General features: G+C 59.7%; 1 protein-coding gene across 1 annotated transcript; it reads left to right on the top strand.

The window, feature by feature from the left end:
• Window positions 1-1,638: 1,638 nt before the first annotated feature.
• On the top strand, window positions 1,639-4,041 carry SMIM35 (small integral membrane protein 35). Its single transcript, XM_070427070.1, is given in 5 exon segments — window positions 1,639-1,714; window positions 2,252-2,376; window positions 2,378-2,402; window positions 3,362-3,395; window positions 3,942-4,041. Coding segments are annotated over 5 exon segments (360 nt in total).
• Window positions 4,042-24,271: the final 20,230 nt, after the last annotated feature.

Here is a 24,271-nt window from a genome sequence, read left to right as displayed (position 1 = left end):
GCCTGTCCTTCTCCCGCGCCCGGTCGCCTCCCAGCACACAGTCTCATTGCTTTTGCTTTTGTCTGTCTCCCTGCACTGGAATATAATCTCCATGAGGCGGGGATTTTAATATTTTATTTTATCGCCAACATACAAGTGTCCAGAGCAGTGCCCGGCGCAGAGAAGATGCCGCTAGTGGCTTTGGGGATTCCTGTTCCCCACTTTTCTTGGGGTTGTAAGGAGTGGGGGCGGGAGGCCCGATCCCTGATGCCATCTGCTCACACTGGCACCCCTGGTGCAGCCCTGGCAATGGCCATCCCAGGGCTGGGCTCTGAGCCCCAGCCATGCAGGGGACCAGTCCTATGCCCAGCCCCAGCCCCAGCTGTGGGATCCCGCCAGGCCTCTCTGTGGCGTCCCTGCGGCCTCGGGGACAGAAACCATTTGGTGGCTCCCACGCGAGACAGGGCTCAGCGACGCCTCCAGCCTCCCGAGCCGCCTGCCAAGGAGCTCCCGTCACTCCTCTCACGGGGCTTCTCTCTCTGCTCCGCCCGGCTGGGCTCTCGGCTCCCACAGCCCCTTGGGGAGTCTGTTGCCTCCGGGGGCTCAGGTTTGCCTCGAGAAGCAGGCACCCCTTGGCGTCTTTCCCATGGTTCCAGGGCTCGTGTTCGCCAGGCTCTCCCTGCCCCCCAGGCTGCAGGCCACTCCGTGCGCCCAGGAGGCTAAGCTGGGGCCCCCCTTGGCCCTAAAGGGCGGGGCCTTTGAAATCTGGGACAAGGGGGCACCGCTTCGCTCTGCACGTCGCGGTCACATCTTCTTTGCTGAGCAGAGAACAACCTGGTGCTTTAATGGGAAGAAGGGGATGGGGAGGGAGAGGCTTGGGCGGGCGCGGGGGCTGCAAAATAGTGTAAAGCCACAACTGCGCCATTTGATGGTGTAGTGACAGCAGCAGTGCGGGCACTGACCCTGTCCCCACGTAGCGGGTGCCCGTCCTCCCCGGGGCCCTGCCTGGCGCCTCCCTCAGCACCAACCGCTCATGGCCACGCTCCGCTGGTTCCCACGAGCGCACTGACGTCCAGTGAGCAGAAGGTGGAAGGCTTTGCTCACCGCACTTCACACGGTGGACCTGAGCTTGTGCCAAGGGGGGCTCTCCCTGCACCCTGGAGCCCCCCAACGGGGCCACGAACTGGGGCCAGCCAATCCCCCCTCCCCTACTCTGGCTTGTGGTCTGCAGGAGCAGGGCTGATCTCATCCTTCCCCACCGCCTGAGTGCCATGGCTTGTCTCCCTGGGAGGCCCATGCCAGCCTCTCTGCAAACCTGGCTCCCTCCCTTCTTCTGCGAGCCCATCTCATCTCCTGAGGATTCTCTCTCTCTCTCTCTCTCTCTCTCTCTCTCTCTCTCTCTCTCTCCTCTGTGTCTCTTGGTTTGGCTTTACAAACAACATACATTTAGCTGGAAGCCGTACCACAAAAGGGAAGAAGCGATGCGTGTAAGCAGCACACAGAGCCGTGGGTCCGAGCCCTGCCCCGGGCACGGGGCTTGGTGGGAGGCAACCAGGACCTGCAGGCTCGGCTTGTGGGCCCACAGGCTGCCTTCCTGACCAGCAGGCCTGGGGCTGGGCCAGCCTCCCAGACGCTCCCCTGACAGCCCTGCCCGTGCCCATGTGGGTGATGCCCGTGGCCTGGGGCAGGCCTCTCGGCTCCTGCAGCTTCTGTGCAGGGACAACGCTTCGGAGAAGTAAGCCAACGCACCCAGTCAGGTGTCCGCCCAGCCGTGTGCTCGTGGATAGAGCATCGCCCTCGGACTGAAGGGTCCAGGGTTCGATTCCAGTCAAGGGCACGCACCTGGGTTGCAGGTTCCCCGGCCCTGGCCAACCAATCCATGTGTCTCTCACATCGATGTTTCTCTCTGCCTCTCTGCCTCTCCTCTCTCTAAAATCAATAGAAAAAAATCCTTGGGTGAGGATTAACCAAAAAAATAAATAAATAAAATAAAAATAAAAAATCAGATATCTGCCATTCACATCCTAGTATGGCTTACAAAACCGGTAGCTCAGATCAAGGTTCCCAGGTCAGTGATTTCAATGGCAGTGGGAGGAGGAGCAGCTGGCTGTGGGACCTTGTGCTGCCAGGTGTGGGGGCTGGGAGAGGCCTGGGGGCTGGGGGCTGGGGGCTGGGGGCTGAGTGAGGGCTGGGGGCTGGGTGAGGGCTGGGTGAGGGCTGGGTCTGGGGGCTGGGAGCTGGGTGAGGGCTGGGGCTGGGTGCTGGCTGAGAGCGAGGGCGCTGGGTGAGTGCTGTGTCCCTGCAGGGGAGGATGCCGTCAGCACCCTGGGCCTGATCCTGGGCGTGGGGCTCTCACTGCTGCTCGTGTCCGTCCTGGGCTACAGCCTGGCCAAGTGGGTACCAGCGCGGGTACTGCTGGGAGGGTGAGTGCAGCCCCTGGGGCAGCAGCTGGGAGCTGGGTGGGGCTCCATGCAAAGTGTTTCCTGTGGTGGCTGCGGTGGAAGGAGACCTGAGTGGGTGGCTGAGCACTGGCGGCGGGGGGGGGGGGGGGGGGGGGACTGGGGCCTTTATCAAGGGGTGGGGACTCCTCTAACCTCAGCGAGCACCCCGTTACCTCTCCTCTCAGAGCCGATAGGAGTGCGTCCCCAAGGCCCGTGTGGGCCCAGAGGCACAGCCAACAGGCTGGTTAGACCAGGCTGCAGGTGGCCACCCGGCTCCTTGTCCCTCTCTTCCCACTGCGGCCCTCTCCTGAGCTTGCTGGTGCTTCACCCCCCCTCACCCCCCCCACCCCCGCCACCAACCTGGGCGTCTCCTGGGATGTGGCGTGACACTCTCACCTGACACATATCTGCCCTTCTCATGGGACCCGGGAGAGCTGGGCGGGCACATGGGCACACGGGCGGGAGAGAACGCTTCCCAGACCCGCTTCACCAGCTCCCACAGATGTTTACTGAGCACCTACTAAGTGCCAATGCACCTTTTCCCAAGATGCTTTCCTTTAAAATCCCGTGCAGGGATGCCATTCTTGGTCTCTGTGTTGTATAGTGACGGTGTGGGGGTACAGTCAGGACTGGAAAGTGGGGTAGTCTGGACTGAAGCCAAGTCTGCTCTTTGGGGCTCCCAGCTAGGACTGCTTCCTTCCTCCCAGGGCAATCAGCACCCTTGATAGAGGGACCCCCAGTGGCGGATCTGCTCCCCAAAAGTTGAAGATGCAGTCTGTGAAGATGGGGCAGGGGGCAGAGGCAGACACTGCAGGAACCTGGGACCCTCCCTGAGGCCGGAGCAGCCCTCGCTCCCCCCTGGCAGGGTGAGGGGCGCGCATGGCCCGAGGCCACAGGCGGGTCCCCGGCTCTGACCCTCTCTCTGTGGATTATCTTCCTAGGGCCGAGTTTTGTCTTCAACTTGTACCAGATCCGGTGAGTGGACCCAAGGCAGGCCTGGGGGGGTGGGGGGCGGTGAATGTGCTGGAGAAAGAACCACACGGGCGCCCAAACTTGCCGCTCCCTCTCCCCACCTCTGCCCTGTCCCTGGCCAACCAGAGAAAAGGAAGGGGCCTGGGCCCATCTAGAACGGCCCATGGATAAAAACTTGAACATGGACAAGCCCATTAAGAGCCTGACCCCAGGGATCCTCTTAGCATCCCCCCCACCCCCCCTTCTGCAGGAGGCACAATTGGGACAGGCGCTAGTTTCCAGGGCACTAGGGTCACGGCCTCTCTTCAGGCCTTTCCCTGCTAGGTCTGATCATAACACAGCCTCAGGCATCAGATGGTATCGAAAGAGGGGAGCAAAGGAAGACAATCGGGGGTTCAGGGGGCAGGAGTCAGGGCTCCTCCTGGACTGAGCCACGGGTCCCCTCCTCCTCTGTTCTGCGGGCCCGCGGGTCCCTGCAGGAGGTCCTCCCAGCCTTCTGTCCAGGCTGGGCTCTCAGCCCCCAGGACTGGGCTGGACCGTCTTTCTCAGGCACCTGAAGGAGTTGGAGATGGGTCCCCCCTTCACCATCAGCGGCCACCTCCGCGGCCCAGAGGACGGGCACCTGATGTTCTCCAGTCGACTCGTCTGACGGCAACCTCGGCCCGAGCCCCAGAGGTGAGTGGGAGGTTGGGGAGCTCTGAGAGAGTTTGACGTCCCAGCAAGGTTCCAGAAGTCCAGCACCCACCCCTCACACCCGGGACCGCTGGGTCCCACCCCTCGCACCCAGGACCCCTAGCACCCACCCCTCACACCTGGGACCCCTAGCACCCACCCCTCGCACCTGGGACCACTGGGACCCACCCCTCGCACCCACCCCTCACACCCAGAACCCTTTGCACCCGGGACCCCTTGCACCCAGGACCCCTATCACCAACCCCTCGCACCTGGGACCCCTAGCACCCACCCCTCGCACCCGGGACCCTGAAGGGACAGAACGGAACTGATAGCTGTGTCCCTAACAAAGGACAGAATGGAACTGATAGTGAAAGGACAGAACGGAACTGATAGCTGTGTCCCTAACTCCTCTCCCAGGAAAGCTACAGAATGTATCAGTTACTCAGCCTGCCCTTATCTCAGCCAATGGGAAAGCAAGGGAAACTAGCCCTCGGCCCTCACTCAACCAACCAGAATGCCTCCACCCCCCTCCCCAAGCCCTATAAATTCTTTGTTCTCTTGGGACTCGGGGCTCTCTCTCGCATCCAGTAATGGAGGCAGAGGGGGACCAAGCCTGGGCTTGAATAAAAGACTCTATGCTTTTGCATCGGATTTGGCGCTCTCTGGTGGTGTCTTTTGGGATCTTGAAATCTGGGCATAACATTTGGGAGCTCGTGCGGGACCCCCAAGACCCACGAGGGACCCCGATCCGGAGAGTCTGACTGACCGCGGTAGGTGTCTATGTGTTGTGTATTCTGTTCTGTGTGTTATATGTTCTGTCCTGTGTGAGCTCATTTCTGAGGGATGTGGAATCCCCTCATTCTGTAATGCCCGAAGCGGTCTAGGTGGACGCACTGCTGAAGGACCATGGGCGGGGAGAGTTGGAAGACGTTCCGATCTCCCTTCTGGAGGGACGTGGAATCCCCTCACTTCAGGAGGGACGTGGAATCCCCTCACTAGGATTTGAGATGAGGCAGGTTGCTCCCACCATTTGGTTCTGTTTCCGTGGAGTCGGAAGCCTGGTATCCTGCTTGGGAGCCCTGAAGATGGCTGGCGCTGGAGCGTCAGGCCCATGCCCTACCATCACTGGTGGTTGGTCAGAATAGAAGGGGAGCAATAAGGATGCCTCTGCATCCCTGCGGAACCCCCCACACACTCTGGGCCACAACGAGTAGGAGAGCTACTGAGATGGGCCTTAAAGCCTAGAGCGTGGGCTCAGGTGGAGTTGCTACAGGTGAGGGATTCACCTAATTCAGCAGATACTGCAGGCAGGCCTGATGGCAGCTTGGATGGCTTGGCTTCCTGGCCCTTTGGGGCACATTAAGATTCATTCATGAAATTCTAGCAAAGATAGTCAGTTACCATTCTTGTGTGTTTATGCAAACATCAGGCCAAATTGAATACAGTAGATAAATTAGCCTTGATTTGGCTTTTTAATAGCCATAGAGGAATTTTTAAGAAGAGAAATCCTATTTCAACAGAAGTTGTTAAAGCTAAATGGTTTCTTTCCCTTCCACCGAACCATTTGTTATAGTTTGTCTCTGCCAGGTCACAAGCCCAGCTCCTTCTGTGCCCAGGACAGCAGGGAGCCTGAGTGGAAGGTGACCTCTGACCAGACACACCCGCTGCAGATCACCCTCAAGAAGACAGCAGACCTCGGCGGACCCCTTATAATCCTCCTGATGCTGTTGACTTTCGGCCTTTGCATTATTAACAGACTAGTCCAATTTGTCAAAGAAGTGTATAGGGGTAGTTCAGTTGATAGTTCTGTGCGCCCAGTACAGGCCTCTAGCAACAGTGAAATAGAAATGCAGTCCATCTCATGATTGAGCCAGAAGTTCCAAGACAAGGGGGGAATGAAGGGACAGAACGGAACTGATAGCTGTGTCCCTAACAAAAGGACAGAACGGAACTGATAGTGAAAGGACAGAACGGAACTGATAGCTGTGTCCCTAACTCCTCTCCCAGGAAAGCTACAGAATGTATCAGTTACTCAGCCTGCCCTTATCTCAGCCAATGGAAAAGCAAGGGAAACTAGCCCCGGGCCTTCACTCAACCAACCGGAATTGACCAAGTGCCTCCACCCCCCTCCCCAAGTCCTATAAATTCTTTGTTCTCTTAGGACTCGGGGCTCTCTCTCACATCCAGTAATGGAGGCAGAGGGGGACCAAGCCTGGGCTTGAATAAAAGACTCTATGCTTTTGCATCGGATTTGGTGCTCCCTGGTGGTGTCTTTTGGGGTCTTGAAATCTGGGCATAACAACCCCTAGCACCCATCCTTCGCACCCAGGACCCCTAGCACCCACCCCTCGCACCCGGGACCCCTAGCACCTACCCCTCATACCCAGGACCACTGGGACCCAGGGACCTCTAGCACTTGAGACCCCTAGCACCCGGGACCGCTATCACCCGGGACTGCTAGCACCCACCCCTAGCACCCTGGGTCGCTGGGACCGGGGGACCATGCCCTCACCCCTTGGGGGGGGGGGGGCTGCGGTGATCTCAGAAACGAGGGCTTGGGCCACACCCCCCACCGCCTGCCCCTCAGCCACCAGCCATGTCCTGTCTCTCTTTCCTGGGGAGGCGCTATTTCGCTTCTTTTTTATTTTATTTTTTAAAGATTTTTTAAATTGATTTTAGAGAGGAAGGGAGATGGGGAGAGAGATAGAAACATCAGGGAAAGAGAAACATTGATCGGCTGCCTCCTGCCCGCCCCCTTCCCGGGATTGAACCCACAATCGTGGGCGTGCGGCCTGACCGGGCAGCCAGCCAGCAGCCTCTGGGGTCGTAGGCCAGCACCCCACCAGCTGAGCCCCTGGCTGGGTGTGAGGAGTGCCTATTTCTCATCGGATGGAAGCTTCCAGAATAGAGCTTCATGTCCCACCTTTTGCTGAGGGTTGGGTTCCATGGCCGCCCTGTCCGAGAAGCAGCATTCTAGCTTCGTTCCCGGACGTTCCAAGCACAGGAGCCGGGGGCCAATTCCTTGTCAGCTGGCCCCTCCCTTCCCTGCATCCCAGTAGCTTCTTCCCAACCCACACATTTCCTCCCTCCCGCATCCCGTTTCCCTCGCGTCCTCTCCCCGCAGAACACCACTCAGCTTCTCCTCCGGGGTCCCCGTCTGTCCTGTCCACCCACCCCCTGCTGCCACTGTCCCCCTCTGCCACAGCCCCCCTCTGCCACTGCCCCCCTCTGCCACTGCCCCGCCTCTGCCACTGCCCCCCCTCTGCCACTGCCCGCCCAGCCACTGCCCCCCCTCTGCCACTGCCCCCCCTCTGCCACTGCCCCCGCCTCTGCCACTGCCCCCCTCTGCCACTGCCCCCCCTCTGCCACTGCCCCCCCCTGCCACTGCCCCCCCTCTGCCACTGCCCCCCCTCTGCCACTGCCCCCCCTCTGCCACTGCCCCCCCTGCCACTGCCCCCCGCTGCCACTGCCCCCCTCTGCCACTGCCCCCCCTGCCACTGCCCCCCCTCTGCCACTGCCCCCCCTGCCACTGCCCCCCCTCTGCCACTGCCCCCCCTGCCACTGCCCCCCCTCTGCCACTGCCCCCCCCTGCCACTGCCCCCCGCTGCCACTGCCCCCCTCTGCCACTGCCCCACCTCTGCCACTGCCCCCTCTGCCACTGCCCCCCCTCTGCCACTGCCCCGCCTCTGCCACTGCCCCCCCTCTGCCACTGCCCCGCCTCTGCCACTGCCCCCTCAGCCACTGCCCCCCCTCTGCCAGTGCCCCCCCTCTGCCACTGCCCCCCCTCTGCCACTGCCCCTCTGCCACTGCCCCCCCTCTGCCAGTGACCCCCCTCTGCCACTGCCCCCCTCTGCTACTGCCCCCCTCTGCCACTGCCCCCCTCTGCCACTGCCCCCCTCTGCCACTGCCCCCCTCTGCCACTGCCCCGTCTGCAACTGCCCCTCTGCCACTGCCCCGCCTCTGCCACTGCCCCCCCTCTGCCACTGCCCCCCTCTGCCACTGCCCCCCCTCTGCCACTGACCCCCTCTGCCACTGCCCCCCCTCTGCCACTGCCCCCCTGCCACTGCCCCCCCTCTGCCACTGCCCCCCTCTGCCACTGCCCCCCCTCTGCCACTGACCCCCTCTGCCACTGCCCCCCCTCTGCCACTGCCCCCCTGCCACTGCCCCCCCTCTGCCACTGCCCCCCCTCTGCCACTGCCCCCCCTCTGCCACTGCCCCCCTGCCACTGCCCCCCCTCTGCCACTGCCCCCCTCTGCCACTGCCCCCCCTCTGCCACTGCCCCGTCTGCAACTGCCCCTCTGCCACTGCCCCCCCTCTGCCACTGCCCCCCCTCTGCCACTGCCCCCCCTCTGCCACTGCCCCCCTGCCACTGCCCCCCCTCTGCCACTGCCCCCCTCTGCCACTGCCCCCCCTCTGCCACTGCCCCGTCTGCAACTGCCCCTCTGCCACTGCCCCCCCTCTGCCACTGCCCCACCTCTGCCACTGCCCCCCCTCTGCCACTGCCCCCCCTCTGCCACTGCCCCCCTGCCACTGCCCCCCCTCTGCCACTGCCCCCCCTCTGCCACTGCCCCCCTGCCACTGCCCCCCCTCTGCCACTGCCCCCCCTCTGCCACTGCCCCCCTGCCACTGCCCCCCCTCTGCCACTGCCCACCTCTGCCACTGCCCCCCCTCTGCCACTGCCCCCGTCTGCTACTGCCCCCCTCTGCCACTGCCCCCCCTCTGCCACTGCCCCCACTCTGCCAGTGCCCCCCTCTGCTACTGCCCCCCTCTGCTACTGCCCCCCTCTGCCACTGCCCCCCCTCTGCCACTGCCCCCCTGCCACTGCCCCCCGTCTGCCACTGCCCCCCTGCCACTGCCCCCCCTGCCACTGCCCCCCCTGCCACTGCCCCCCCTCTGCCACTGCCCCCCTGCCACTGCCCCCCCTCTGCCACTGCCCCCCCTGCCACTGCCCCCCTGCCACTGCCCCCCCTCTGCCACTGCCCCCCTGCCACTGCCCCCCTCTGCCACTGCCCCCCTGCCACTGCCCCCCCTCTGCCACTGCCCACCTCTGCCACTGCCCCCCTCTGCTACTGCCCCCCCTCTGCCACTGCCCCCCTCTGCCACTGCCCCCCTGCCACTGCCCCCCCTCTGCCACTGCCCCCCTGCCACTGCCCCCCTGCCACTGCCCCCCCTCTGCCACTGCCCCCCTGCCACTGCCCCCCCTGCCACTGCCCCCCCTCTGCCACTGCCCCCCCCTGCCACTGCCCCCCCTCTGCCACTGCCCCCCTGCCACTGCCCCCCCCTCTGCCACTGCCCACCTCTGCCACTGCCCCCCCTCTGCCACTGCCCCCCTCTGCCACTGCCCCCCTCTGCCACTGCCCCCCTGCCACTGCCCCCCCTCTGCCACTGCCCACCTCTGCCACTGCCCCCCCTCTGCCACTGCCCCCCTCTGCTACTGCCCCCCTCTGCCACTGCCCCCCCTCTGCCACTGCCCCCCCTCTGCCAGTGCCCCCCTCTGCTACTGCCCCCCTCTGCCACTGCCCCCCCCTCTGCCACTGCCCCCCTCTGCCACTGCCCCCCCCTCTGCCACTGCCCCCCCCTCTGCCACTGCCCCCCCTCTGCCACTGCCCCCCTGCCACTGCCCCCCCTCTGCCACTGCCCCCCTCTGCCACTGCCCCCCCTCTGCCACTGCCCCGTCTGCAACTGCCCCTCTGCCACTGCCCCCCCTCTGCCACTGCCCCGCCTCTGCCACTGCCCCCCCTCTGCCACTGCCCCCCCTCTGCCACTGCCCCCCCTCTGCCACTGCCCCCCTGCCACTGCCCCCCCTCTGCCACTGCCCCCCCTCTGCCACTGCCCCCCCTGCCACTGCCCCCCCTGCCACTGCCCCCCCTGCCACTGCCCCCCCTGCCACTGCCCCACCTCTGCCACTGCCCACCTCTGCCACTGCCCCCCTCTGCCACTGCCCCCCCTGCCACTGCCCCCCTCTGCCACTGTCCCCCCTGCCACTGCCCCCTCTGCCACTGCCCCCTCTGCCACTGCCCCCCCTGCCACTGCCCCCCTCTGCCACTGCCCCCCCTGCCACTGCCCCCCTCTGCCACTGCCCCCCCTCTGCCACTGCCCCCCTGCCACTGCCCACCTCTGCCACTGCCCCCCACTGCCACTGCCCACCTCTGCCACTGCCCCCTCTGCCACTGCCCCCCCTCTGCCACTGCCCCCCCTGCCACTGCCCCCCCTGCCACTGCCCCCCTCTGCCACTGCCCCCCCTGCCACTGCCCCCCTCTGCCACTGCCCCCCTGCCACTGCCTCCCCCTGCCACTGCCCCCTCTGCCACTGCCCCCCCTGCCACTGCCCCCCCTGCCACTGCCCCCCTCTGCCACTGCCCCCCCTGCCACTGCCCCCTCTGCCACTGCCCCCCTTGCCACTGCCCCCCCCTGCCACTGCCCCCCCTGCCACTGCCTCCCCTGCCAGTGCCCCCCCTCTGCCACTGCCACCCGCCCCCCCCCCCCCCCCGGCCAGTGCCCTCCTGCAGGAGAAGCTGAGCAGGAGGGCTGGTGAGAGGAACCCTCTGAGCCTCATCTCTGTGTCGCTCCCTTTTCTTTCTCCGCAGGAGGAGGCTCCGGGCCACTGCCTGCCCCTCCTGGGCCCCCCTGGGCTCCTCCATCCCCTTGTGGACAACTGCGTCTTCCCTGGGGGCACCGCCCACCTGTGGCCTGAGGGGTCCGGGAGAGCCGGGCCCTGGGACAGAGTCCCACAGGGCAGCAGTGGTTTCAAAGAGAAATTAAAGAGGCAGCCGGTCCCTCCCCGGAGGGAGGACTGGCTCCCAGGGGCCCCTGCGCCTGTGGGCGGAGGTCTGGGTATCCTGGACGCCTTGCCCTCCCCGCTCAGCCCAGTGTGGCAGGGCCTGCAGACACCAGAGGGGAGCTCCACCCTGAGTGCCCCAATCACTGCTCTGCAGGCCTGACCAGGGGCTGGACACCAGTCCTGCCTCCATAGGCGGTCACGTGGGAGTGGAGGGACCCTAGACACTGCCACCCGCCTGGGCCTGACCCCAGACACTGCCCCCCGCCTGGGCCTATGACCCCAGACACTGACCCCCGCCTGAGCCTGGTCCCAGACACTGCCCCCCGCCTGGGCCTGTGACCCCAGACCCTGCCCCCCGCCTGGGCCTATGACCCCAGGCTGGCCCAGCGACCCGATGTTAGAGCAGACACGGCGGGCGTGGGGGAGAGGGCCCCAGCTGGACACTGAAGCAGACAACGGGGGCAGCAGAGCACTGGCCTGTGCATCAGCCCTTCTCCCTGCCATCCTGAGACTGAGCCTGCACTTAGTAGGCTCTTTCTCATGCCGAGTTGCTGTCAGGGAAGCTGAGCTCCTGGGCAGGTGGGAGCAGCGCAGGCCGCCCCTGATGAAGCTGCGGTCAGAAGCTGCAGCCAAGGCCTCACTGCCCTAGTCCCAGCAAAGAGGCCAGCACCGCGCAGGGCCCAGGACAGGGCCGGGGAGGAGGGAGGTCAGGGCAGCTGTCCTCCTGCCCTCTCTGTCCGGAGGCCTGGCTTCTCTCTTGATTGGTTTCTAGAAGATCGCATGGGAAGGAAGAAAGCGACTACCCCTTGCTTCCCACCAGGGCCATTCTCCCAGTGCAGCCAGGCTCCCACCTAGCACAGGCCCTGCATTCGGAGGCCTGCACCTGGGCCCCAGCTCCCCCATCCCGAGTAGGTGGGGGTGGGGCAGAGTCCCATGGGCTTCCCTTCCTCAAAGGCCCAGGGAGAGGGGAGGAGGGGAGATGGGCCGGCTTCGCACCCTTTCTTGGATTTCACCTCTGAGGCCTGGGTCCCGCTCCTTCACCCACTGTGAGCCTCAGTGAGACCTCCCCGCCCCCCGCGCCCCCCGCCCCCTGCTCAGCGGGATGCGGCCCTGCGTCTGCCCCAGGTGGCTGCTCTGGGCTCTGGGAGAGCTCAGGACGCAGCGATCTTGGGCACAGAGCCCCGGGGTTCTGCCCGGGTCCGTGGCTTCAGGTAAGGCGATAGGGACAGCTGCCGGGCTGGGGGAGCCGAGGGTATTTCCCGTCCTCAGGAGCGGAACTGAGAAGAGCAGCTTCCTCTTTCAGGGCCTCCGACTGCCCCATCCCCTCGCCGCTCTCCTGACTCCACAGTCCCGCTTCCTTCCCCGCGGCCCCGGCCCCGCCCTGGGTTCCCAGGCCTCTGTGGAGGGCTGTTCCAGCCCCTGCAGGGTTCTAGGAGCAGGTGTGGTTGGGCTGGGCACTGACCCAGGGCCATGCCAGGCGTTCTGTAGAACCTCCTCTTCTAGCCGTGCCACGGCCCCCAGAGCCAGGCGGGAGCCGTGAGAGCCAGCAGTGCCCGGGGCTGGCCGTTTCCAGTCCCCCTGTCACCTGCTACTTTTTTTTATATATATATATTTTATTGATTTTTTACAGAGAGGAAGGGAGAGGGATAGAGAGTTAGAAACGTCGATGAGAGAGAAACATCGATCAGCTGCCTCCTGCATACTCCCCACTGGGTATGTGCCCGCAACCAAGGTACATGCCCTTGACCAGAATTGAACCTGGGACCCTTGAGTCCGCAGGCCGACATTCTATCCACTGAGCCAAACCAGTCCGGGAACCTGCTCCTTTTTTTAAAAATATTTTTTAACACTACGGTGTCGGGTGAATTTCCCGCCAAAATATAAGATGGCGCGGGCAATTATTTAGGTTTCCCGCGCAAAATCAGAGTTAGTTTAAAATGCCTATATCTTTTGAAGTATGGGTTCGATTGAAATGAAATTTTCGGTTTCTTGTGTAAAAAATGAAAATTTATTCAATCACAGACATTTTTTTATCTATTCAGTACATAAATAATTCGATATATATAAACTAAATACGAAAAACCCAAAAAATACTTATTACCTAAAAATATACACATATTTTTAAAGTTTAAAATAAAATTTTCATAATAAATCAAAACAAATAGAAATTAATAGTTTTTTAGCGTATGATATTTTTCAAAACACGCCCCTTTATGTAGAGGTATATTGCAAAATTTGCACATGTAGCGTGTCTCACTGCGAAATTTATGAACGGAACATACGCGACACCTTCTCAAAATGTTTTTCTTTTTTCCACTTCCGACAATTGCCTGTAACGTATGCTTTCTCATGTCCATCGATAACCTGCATGGTGGATCAGATGTAGGTGGTTTAGCCCGCATTCCAGAAGTAGACGGTACTGGTTGAAGGTCTGGAATAATGTCCATGTCCTCTGGAATATCATCCGTCAACCAGTGGATAGCTGTTTGTTTCAAAAACATTTTAAAACCCATTTTTCTTTGCCTCACTGATTTGTAAACTGCATAAGAATTAAATAATGCGCAATTTATCATATACATTGCCAACCTTTTTGTCCATTTGACCGTCCTCTGCAATATCGAATAATATGAAAGGTATTGGTCGGCCCGGTCAACACCTTTCATATGTTTATTGTAGTCAATGAGTGCATTCGGTTTGACAATTTTCTTTTTTGATGTTCTGTCAATATTCTGACTTTCTTCCATCTCCGCAGAATGAATCGAAGAAATCAGGTATACAGGCTTTTTTGATTGCCACACTTGTAACAATATATCATTTTTCCTTATAAATTTTGTTTCACCTTTTTTCAAAGAAATTGTTTGAAAATCTTTAGGTATACCTCGATTTTTCCGGATTGTTCCACATATTCTGAATTTGTTTTTCATAAGTGCTTCACAATTTGCGACGCTATTATAATAATTGTCCATATATATATGGTACCACGAATCAGTGTATGGAGACACTACTGTTTGTATCGTTTCCAATAATCGCTTTCCTTCGCCGCAATAAATTTCCATGTTACAGATATATCCTGTATCACTTTCGCACAACAAACGAACCAATATTCCATATTTAACGATCTTGCCAGCATTATATACCCTAAAGAATAATCTTCCCCTCCAAGGTACGATCCCTTCATCTAGTGATAATTGCTGATGAGGTTTGTAAATATTTATAAATTTAGGCACAAAATAATCTAGTACTGGTCTCACTTTGCAAAGTCTATCTGATTCATTTACGATATCCGCATTATTATTGAAGTGCCAAGCTTTCCATATCTGTCGGAACCTGTCTCTCGTCATCGTTTTACCAAAATATGGCGTCTCCGTCCATGGCTCCGTGGTCCAATAGTCATCTCTTCTATCTTTGCGCACCTGTCCCATGAGAACAATTAACCCTAAAAACTTCTTCATCTCTTGAGGGGTTATATCTTTCCACTTTAGGCTTTTTTTTGAAAGTTTGAAATTATTCCTATTTTGATTATAATACCTGTTTGACTCCTCTACAAGAAATTCAAAAAAATCATCTCCGATAAATAATTTCACGGCATCTTCTATATTATTTATAACAGCATCTGTGTTTAATCCTTGATGCCCTAAAAAATCTTCTAAGACCGGTGGATTATCAACATGCGACCATTCTTCTCTCCCGCCTTCTATATCTGACTCTGAGTCAGAGCTGGAGCTCGAAATTCTTCGTCGCCTCAATGTCCTGGGACGCACCATTACTTCATCATCACTAGAATCTTCATCACTTGTACTCGCATTTTCAAGATCGCTATCACAAGAATAATTGGACAACTTGTCTGCACAAAACTCATCATCACTATAGTCTGAATGCTGCGACATTCTAGGTTAAAGCAAATAAAAATAATACTAACTGAAAATAGCGGTACTCCGATAGATATCTGATATAAAAAAATAATTATTATGCGAACACTTTGCGGAACGATTTTATTTTATTTGGTTAAAAAATTCTATATGAATGTCTTTATCACAATATATTTAAATATTTAAACACGTAATAATATTCACAAAACTCAAAACTAAAGACGTCCGGACACAAGAAGTATTTCTCAATAACTATTCTCTTTGCATGGTGAGATATCCAGGGATATCGGTTATAAAATGAGAAAACAATACATTGGTACCCTAACGGTATTGTACTCGACCAGCGCCATAAAGTGTTCTCTACTTACAAGGGATTTTTATGATACCTATTACCCCAATGGGTATGAAACGGTTCGCATACGCAGGTAGGTATCTTTGTGAACGGCAAACAAACAAATATTTGGTAATACGCAGTTACAATCAGCCCGAGTTTACACGTTTCCCGCACTCCACCGCAAATCTATATGAACCGAGTTAAGACGGCTCCCGCGGAGTATGCGCAATTCACGCGAGCCGACTTAACTCGTTTCCCGAAATCCAAGTGTTAATTGAATTCAGTGAAGAAGGGAGAGGGAGAGAGAAGAGAGAGAAAAAACATCAATGAGGAGAGAGAATCATTGATCAGTTGCCTCCTGCACACCCCACACTGAGGATCGAGCCCACACCCAGGCATGTGCCCTGACCGGGAATTGAACACAGGACCCTTCAGTCCACAGATCGATGCTCTATCCACTGAGCCGAACCAGCCAGGGCTGTATGAATTCTTTATAAACTGTGTACATTAACCCCTTATCTGAAGCATCATTAGCAGATAGCTTCCTCTTTAGTGCCTTTACCAGGGGGGCTCTCTGCTTGGAGGACCTGCCCCCCACCCCACCCACATTTAGTCCCCATGGGGCTCAAGCCCCACCTTCCTGCGGCTGCCCAGGGACTCCAGCCGTGACCGCTCACTCTGGTCCTAGCTCAGGTCCCCAAGGCTCCCCCCTTGCACTGCTCCCCAACCAGGCCGCTGAGTAGAGGAGACCCCGAGGTGGCCGCAGCAGGCTGCTTGGTCCCCGAGAACGGTGCCCAGGTCCGAGGACAGAGGCCGTGTGCACAGCCGCACCCGCAGGGCACAGCGTCTGCCACACCGCTGCATCTGGAGTCGGTGGCCCCCAGGCCACACGGGGATTGTCCGAGGCTCCATCTTCCACATGGGGACACGGAGGGTCAGCGAGGCGGGTCCGAGGCCTCACGGTGCAGCCTGGCCTCCGGGCTCCGTGGGTTGGGGACTGAGTCCTGTGGGGCAGGGTTTGGCCTTGACCTGCTCTGCCTGCTGTGTGGCCTCGGACTGGTCACCTGGCCGCCTGGGGCAATTTCAGCGTCTGGCAATGGGAGGATTGGACTCTCCAGGGCGTCTCTCTCTCTCACCCGAAGGAGAAAAGAAAGTTTCATCTGGTTGCTTTTCATCTGCCTTGCGCGTAGGCCGTGGCATATAGTGGGTGCGCGGGCAACAAAAATGCGGGCACAATGCCCGGCTATATCTGTGCACCCTGAGAGGTGGCTGCCTGCTCAGCTCCTCTGGGCCCGATGGTCAGGATCCCATATGACTCCGTCTTTCTTGGGCCTTGGATGTGTCTGACCAGCATCCAAGACCTCACATCGCTGCCCAAACCCTCTACCAGGGGGGAGAAGCCCTGGAGCTCGCTGAGCGCAGGTTCCTGCAGGGCCGGCCTCGTCCGAAGCCCCCGCGAGGGCGTGTTTGCTCAGGCCAAGCAGGCGAGCATGACTTTCCTTGCCAGTCCCGGGCGCCCACTCTGACCTCCTCTGTCCACACCCGTGGCTCCCGTGGCTCCCGGGTGCGTGGGGGAGCGGCTCCTCGCTCTGTCTCCTTCTCCGTGGTCCTGGGTGGTGAGAAGGGATTCCCGGAAGTCTGGGGTCCCGGCTCCGTCCTCAGAGCCGCGTTTCCCCCTTGCCCCGTGGTTGATCCTCCCAATCATCGAATTCTGCCATTTCTCGTGCCAGCCCCACTGCCTTCTCCGGGGCGCCCGTGCATCACACACAAGCTCTGGCTCCCATCACGGGCGGCCCGTAGTCCCTCATTTGTCAATTCCATAGCCTGCCCGGACTGTGCGAGGCGCCGGGGGTCCCCTGCTCGCGAGGTGAACTTGCTCTCAATGATGAGAGAGAATCATCCATCAGCTGCCTCCTGCATGCCCCTCACTGGGATCGAGCCCGCTACCAGGCATGTGTCCTGACCGGGAATCGAACCATGACCTCCTGGTTCGTAGTTTGATGCTGAACTACTGAGCCACGCCGCTGGGCTTGTTACTATGTTTTAAAACTGCTTAGTGATAAAAACAACAACTACAAAAAACCCTACAAAAACAGTGATAGTTAAGAAGAGCTGGTACAAAACAGGAAGCCAGTGGCCTGGCGACTTCTCACACTCGGGGACAGAAGTGAAACGCCCCGCCTGCCCCAGGAGCCCGGGCCAGCAAAACAGGGGCGGTGGGGGGGGGGGGGGGGGGGGGCCCTGCCCGTGGACGAGTCCTGGCTTCTCCCTGCCAGGTGGCAGGGCCCAGGTGCTGGTTGGTGTGTCTGCTGTTAGACCAGGGAGGGTTGGGGGACAGAGGGACACTGAGCGGGCGGCGACTTCAGCTCCCAGTGCCAGGGGCGAGGGAAGCGCAGAGACGCCTGCCCTGGGTGTGCCGTGCGGCCCAGGAGGAGAGGGGTGTCCCTGTGCCCCCCAAGGCTGGCCCAGCAGGGCTCAGCGAGCGCTTGCTGAAGGAGGGAGTGTCTTCACATCCCGCCTCCCCTGCCTCCTGACTTCCTGTTGGTCTGCAGCCTGAGTTCCTGCCCCTAAGAGCCATGTGAGAGTGGGAAGGGCACGGAACGAGAATGGAGCCGCAGTCCTCTAACAATTACTCATCTGTAGCCATAGGCGAGAGGTTTCTCTCAGGCCTGGGACCCGGGGGCGAGACAAGGCTGTGGACGAGGAGAGGCCTCGATGGGCCCGTGACTCGGGAAGGAAGGACATTTCCAGAGCCGGCCAAGGACAGGACGCACTTTGACTTGGTGGCTGTGCCTCCGGGAGTTGCTCTCAGGAGCGCTGCCCGCCCTCCGGCCCAGGCAGGCTGAGCGTTAGGAACGTCCTGGGGGATCAGCCACCTTGTTATGGGACTCTGACTCCTGGGGCCGGACTGCAGACCCTCCCCCTTCCCTGTTACACGTTGGCTCGAAGCCGCGTGTCGCTGTGTCTCCCTCGTGTGCCTATAACCAGCCGCTGGCGAGGGGGTCAGAGCAGATGTCCGGGGGGACCTGCTCCCCACGCTGCGGCAGGATTGGAACACGTGCCCCAGGGTCACCGGGTCGCTGTGGACTGGCTCAGGTAGTGACAGGCGCCCGGACCCCTGGGTTGTCCGGTCACAACAGGATGAAAACGGGAGGGAAGATGCTGGGGTCCAATCCCAGCGGGTCCAGGGGTCCCCAAAGGTGTGGACGGAGTCGGCGAAGAAGGAATGACACGAAGACAGCCTTCAGTTGATCAGCAGCCTAGTCAGGACCTCTAGCCAGGATCTCCAGCCAAAGTTCTGGTTGGAGTTCTGGTTAGGAACTGATGAGGATCTGATGTTTATTGTCTTGTTACATCCGTATTTATACCAGCCGATTTTAATCCTGTCAATTTCTATTACAAAGGTTAGGGCGTTTCTTATCTCCATTCCAGGGAGTAAAGATTATGTAGCTTAACTACCCGCCTGGCACTTAATTAGGGGGTTGTATCCCCTCCCTAACCTCAGGGAAAGATCCCCACCTGGGGAAACAACCTTTCTCGGAGAGGTGACCTTGGTTAAAACACATGGCGCTAAAGGGAGCAAACATATTAAGAACAGTATGCTATATATGCCAGGTCCCTTGAAACATATGCTGTGCAGATGTTTCTTTCCTGCAGCTACTGTGTCAAGCAGCAAGGATGGACCGGCTCCCAGCAGGAAGAGTCACGGCGTAATGCAGCCACGTTTCAGAGATGACAAGCCTGAAAGAAAGACGTCAAATTACATGTCTGTGCAGTCAGCTCTCTCTCCAGCTCGTCCTATCTCTCCAAGTCTCCTCTGGCCTCGGCTGCCTTTGCTGCCACTGCCGGCGCCGGTGGGGACACCAGATTCCTTCCCGCTTCACCTTCTTGCTTTGCGAGGAAGCCCTTCTGCTGTGCATCCGTGAATCCATGAATCGGGCGGCTGTGCTGTGTCAGACAAGCTGGGTGTGAAGGGTACAGAGGTAAATCGAGGCGCGTGTCCGCCCTCTAGGAGCTCACAGGGAATTCACTGACTAGCACAGCACGACGCCCGGGGCACTAAGGGAGAGGCCAGGAAGGTTACTCTCCCATTGGGTGGATGAGAAGACCGAGGCTCAGAGCTAACACACAGATTCTGTCAAAGAAAACGGGCCCTGGCTGGTTTGGCTCAGTGGATAGAGCATTGGCCTGCAGACGGAAGAGTCCCGGGTTCGATTCCGGTCAAGGGCATGTACCTCTGTTGCAGGCTTCAGGCCCTGGTCAGGGGCATGTGGGAGGCAACCAATCCATGTGTCTCCCGCACATCCTGTTCCTCCCTGTCTCTCCCTCTCCCTTCCACTGTCTAAAATTCAATGGGAAAATATCCTTGGGTGAGGAAGAAAGAAGGAGAGAGAGAGAGAGAGAGAGAGAGAGAGAGAGAGAGAAAGGGAGGGAGGGAGGGAGGGAGGAAACAGGAGACAGCTGGGGGAGCCTAGGCCCCGGGCCTCTGCGCCAGGCCAGCCCCCTTTCCTCTCGTGTCTGTTGCCCCTCCCTGCTCTGGGGGCATCGCCAGACCACCCGCTTGCAGGAAGTCCATTCAGGGGACAATGCCAGGCCTCCGGGAGGGCCCTTCACACCACGGCATTGCTGCGGGTGCTCCTGCTCCACGGGGGGTCCCTTGCCCCATGTTTGAATTCTGGGCTCAAATCTTATCAGCTCTCAATTTGGGGGAGCGTCTCCACCCGACTCAGCATCATTTAGTAAATCACCTACTGACTCCTTTCAACCTAGGCCACACATTTGCACTCGACACCTGAGCTGCCCCTTCCTGCCCCTTCCCTGCCCCTTCCTGCCCCTCCCTGCCCCTTCCTGCCCCTCCCTGCCCCTCCCTGCCCCTTCCCAACCCCTTCCTGCCCCTTCCTGCCCCTCCCTGCCCCTTCCCAACCCCTTCCTGCCCCTTCCTGCCCCTTCCTGCCCCTTCCCAGACCCTTCCCTGCCCCTTCCCGCCCCTTCCTGCCCCTTCCTGACCCTTCCCTGCCCCTTCCTGCCCCTCCCTGCCCCTTCCTGCCCCTTCCTGCCCCTCCCTGCCCCTTCCTGCCCCTTGGAGATGCCTATGCACAGCTCCCTCCCTCACAACACAAGGCAGGAGCGCCCCTGTGCCCACCCCCCAGCCCCACCTCTGAACCCAGTAGTTCCCAGCCCCACCCCCACCCCTCACAGTCTGGGCCTCAGCACCCACTGGGCAGGCTTGCGTGATGCCCGCCCTCCTGGCACAGGCAGCCTGGGTGGGGGGGGGGGGTCAGCACCCTCAGGGCAGCCTAGCCTCAGCCACGGGGTTCAGGGGCTGGGGGACCAGGTCCTGCTCCTGTGCTCAGGGGACATTGAAGGAGGCTCTATGTTCCCAGGCCCATGAGATGGGGTCGAGGCCCAGTTCCCGCTCTCCCTTCTCTCCTGCTCCCCTCACTCCCTGGGATCACCTCCCAAATGACCACCTGCCAGGGTCCTGGAGTCAGGCCCTGCTTCTGGGCGCCATCCTGCTAAGCCAGCACTGAGCACCTGGACTGTACGTCTATCCATTGATTTACTTGTTCCTTCCTATCTCCCTTCCTTCCCTCCTTCCTTCCTTCCTCCCTCCCTCCCTCCCTCCCTCCCTCCCTCCCAGCCTCTCTCCCAGCCTCTCTCCCTCCCTGCAGCAAATACAGACAGGCAGGGGGGTGGGGGGGCTCCTCTGTGCTCTGGGCCGTGGGAGTGCAGGAGTGAACCGAGGAGAGCAAGTCCTGCCCTCATATGCCTCCTCTTTTATTGGGAGAGACCAACTCTGAGCCAATAAACACACATGGACCCCACAGTTCCAGGCAGGGGTTAGTGCAGGAGAGAGCTGGGCCTGGGGAGGGACGGGGCAGAGGTGGGGAGAGCACTCGGACAGGGGGGTTGGCAAAGGCCTCGCTAGGAGGCTCCATTGGAGAAAACACTTAAGTAAATCGGGGAAGGGGTACAGGGGAGACCCGGGAAGAACCGGGGCATGACCCAGACGGGTGAGCCTGGAGCTTCAAGGCCAAGGGGCGTGCGGGAGGAGGCCAGGGAGGCGGCAGACACCAGCTGTTTGGGACTTGACCTTGTATCGGCCAAAGGAGGGGCTTCCAGCAGAGGGTTGCTATGACCTGAGTTCCACTTTGTAAAAACACACTGACCACTGTCCCAGACTAAGGAAGCTGCGCACATCACACTCTGTTGTTACTTTAAAATATGTTTTTATTGGTTTCAGAGAAGAAGGGAGAGGGAGGGAGAGGTAGAAGCATCAATGATGAGAGAATCATTGATCGGCTGCCTCCTGCACGCCCCGCACTGGGAATCCAGCCCGGAACCTGACCGGGAATCGAACCGTGACCTCCTGGGTCATAGTTGGATGCTCGACCCCCGAGCCCCGCGGCCGGGCGCACCCTGCTTTGTAAAGAGCACACTGACTGCTGTCCTGGACACGTGTGCTGCACAGGTCGTCCCCGATGAGACCAAGGAGCCGGGAGCCGTGGACAGCAGCGGCCGAGCCGTGGTCCTGTGAGGGTGGGGTGGCTGGCTGGGCCTGGAGGGACAGGTGGGTGGCAGTGAGTGGGTGGGTGCCTCCTGTGTGTGCAGGCAGCTCTGAGAGCAGTCCTGGAGGATGGAGTGTGGGTGTGAAGGGAACGGCACGGTCCTCAGGAGGGGAGGCCTGGGGAACGAGCGAGTGTGGGAAGCAGGACATCATCGTGGTGAGGCCTGCCGGCACCGAGTGGAGCTGCGAGGAGACTGGGGCTCAGGGGAGAAGCCCTGTGGGGCGGGGCGCCCTCAGCAGCCAGTGGGCATTACAGGTGTGGCCGGGTGGTGCCACGGGGGGAGTGGGAGCAGAGGGTCGAGTTTAACGCTGGTGACCATCGTCCAGCACAGGCCTGCAGGAGGGACTCTCACACGTGAGTGTGATGGGAGTCAGCGCAGGCAGCTCCCAGCAGCTCGGCCTGTGCCTTGCGCCTTGCGCCTTGCTTGGGGGCAGTCCCCCCGGAGCTGCCTCAGGCCTGGGGAGAAGCTGGGAAGCCGAGTGCCCGGGTTCTGAGGCAGGTGAGACTTGGAGAAACTGCCCGGGGGTGGGCAGATGGGAGTGTGGGGACCTGGAGGGCGAGGAACACCCCCAGGGTTGGGGTGCTGGGGTCAGGACCCTGAAGGATATGTCTGTCCTCTCTGGGCCATTCTGAGGCCTTAACCTCCATGAACCTCTCCTTCCTGTGCAGGGGGAGGTACCCAGGTGTGGCACCCAGTACCCAGGCATTTGCCCATCTTATGCCAGTCTACCCCAGGCCGACGCCAGAGCTCACCTCTGCAGACAGACTGACTTACCAAAAGCCTCCGGTGACCCTCATGCTAGGCTGCAACCTGCTATGGCACAGCACCGCGCCCGGGAGGCTCCGGCTGGGGCTGCATGGCAGGTGCCAAACAGGAGCCTGGCTCCTGTCACTCACAGAGAGAAGGGACGCAGCCAGCTGCTCCTCAAGCAGAGATGCTAACTGTTAACTGCGTGCTGGCTGCGCGGACTCAGTGTCTTCTCCCTGGGTCCTCATCCCCACACCCAGGGCCTGGGGTCACCCATCAAGGGAGTCAGAGTGAGCACAGAGCCTTTCATGTCGGAATCAATGCCCATTCACCCCTAATTAGAAGGTATTAGGAAACGATTAGGGTTAAATGAGGTCATGAGGGTGGGGCCCCATGATGGGATTAGTGCCTTTATAAGAAGAGAGACTGGCTGTCTCCCTCTTGCAGGCTCTCTCTCCCTTTCCCCCCTCTCTCTTTCCCCCTTTCTTTAAAAAACAGATTTGTTTTTATTTTTTTAAATATTCTCTTATTGATTTTTAGAGAGAGGAAGGGAGAGGGGTAGAGAGATAGAAACATCAATGAGAGAGAAACATCACCCCCTACTGGGGATCAAGCATGAAAACCTGGGCATGTGCCCTGACCAGGAACTGAACCAGAGACCTCTTGATGTACGGGCCGACGCTCAACCACTGAGCCACAGCGTCTCCCCCTTTCTCAACCTTCCCTCGGCCATATGAGGACAAAGGGAGAGGGGGGGTCATCTGCAAACCAGGAAGAGTCCCCCACAAAACTGACCCCTCTGCACTGGACCCTGCGCTGCCACCTCCAGAACCGCGTTAATAAACGTCGCTCAGCCCGTGGCTGTGGCTGTGGCGGCCGGAACCAGTGGAGATACTTCGTCACGCTATTCCTCCAGCTTCTCTAACGTCACGGAGTGAATGTGAAGCCCTCGTTGCCTTATGAAGTGACTCCTGAATCCGGCGGCGTCCCACCCAGCGATGGGTCTGACTGTGTGCCCCACGGAAGGTGCTGCTGGGAGAAGGGGAGGCAGGGAGCTGTGAACAGAGGGGGAGAAAGGCTGATATTTCAGACCAGATCACCTTCTTATGGGGGAGCGCCGGGGTTGCCCTCGGGTCTCCTCGCTCGGGGGCTGGGAGGCCTGTGCCAGGGCCCTTCCTGGCGCTGATGGCTCAGGGCCATCTGGGGGTGGGGGTGGCTGGAACAGCCGTTGGCCTCAGTGTCCTCTCATGGGCTGTACAAGGTGCCTGGGGCCCGGGCTCCCCTTAACACTGCCTCCTGCCCCAGCCCTTGGGTGGCATTTAGGTTCTTCATGGAACGGATCACTGGTGATGAGAATGTATGCGTTAGTCTTTTTATCAGCTTGATGTTTATCTTCATAACCATGGCGCCTCCCTGAACCTGGGCCTGTCTTGTTCCCCACTTGGACCCCGGGCTGCCCTGCCTGGCACATGCGATGCTTAGCACTGATCCCTGAGGCAATGCAATGCTGGCAAGACACACCTCCAGCCCGGGCCCTCTCCCCTCCTGGTCCGATTCACTCTACCTTTGAGAACACTCATCCGCACCGCCGCCGCCGCCGCCGCCCCCCCCCCCCCACCCCCGCCCCACTCCCGCCGGCCCTGCCTGGGCAGTGCTGATTGGGTCTCAGCCTTTGGGAATGTTTAGGGGGCCGGGGAAGTCAAGATCAAGTTAGTGAGAAAAGGTCCTGTGGGTCATTGATAAAACACAGTGACTTTTAAATTGTGGGTTTGCTTTAAAAGAAACCCCCAAACGCATGACCAGGGCAGGAAACAGATGAGTCAGCCTCTCACCATGTCGTGTCCTCGGGGCTGGTGCTCGATAACATCTGCACGTACCCTGGAACCCGCTGCACCCGTTACCAC

Source organism: Myotis yumanensis, unplaced genomic scaffold (genome assembly GCF_028538775.1).
Source record: "Myotis yumanensis isolate MYYU_CA2020_CCGP unplaced genomic scaffold, mMyoYum1.0.hap1 SCAF_10, whole genome shotgun sequence".
NCBI classification, from domain to species: Eukaryota; Metazoa; Chordata; class Mammalia; order Chiroptera; family Vespertilionidae; genus Myotis; species Myotis yumanensis.
The sequence above is the reverse complement of the archived record's forward strand: the minus strand, read 5'-3'. Positions and strand labels throughout refer to the sequence as shown.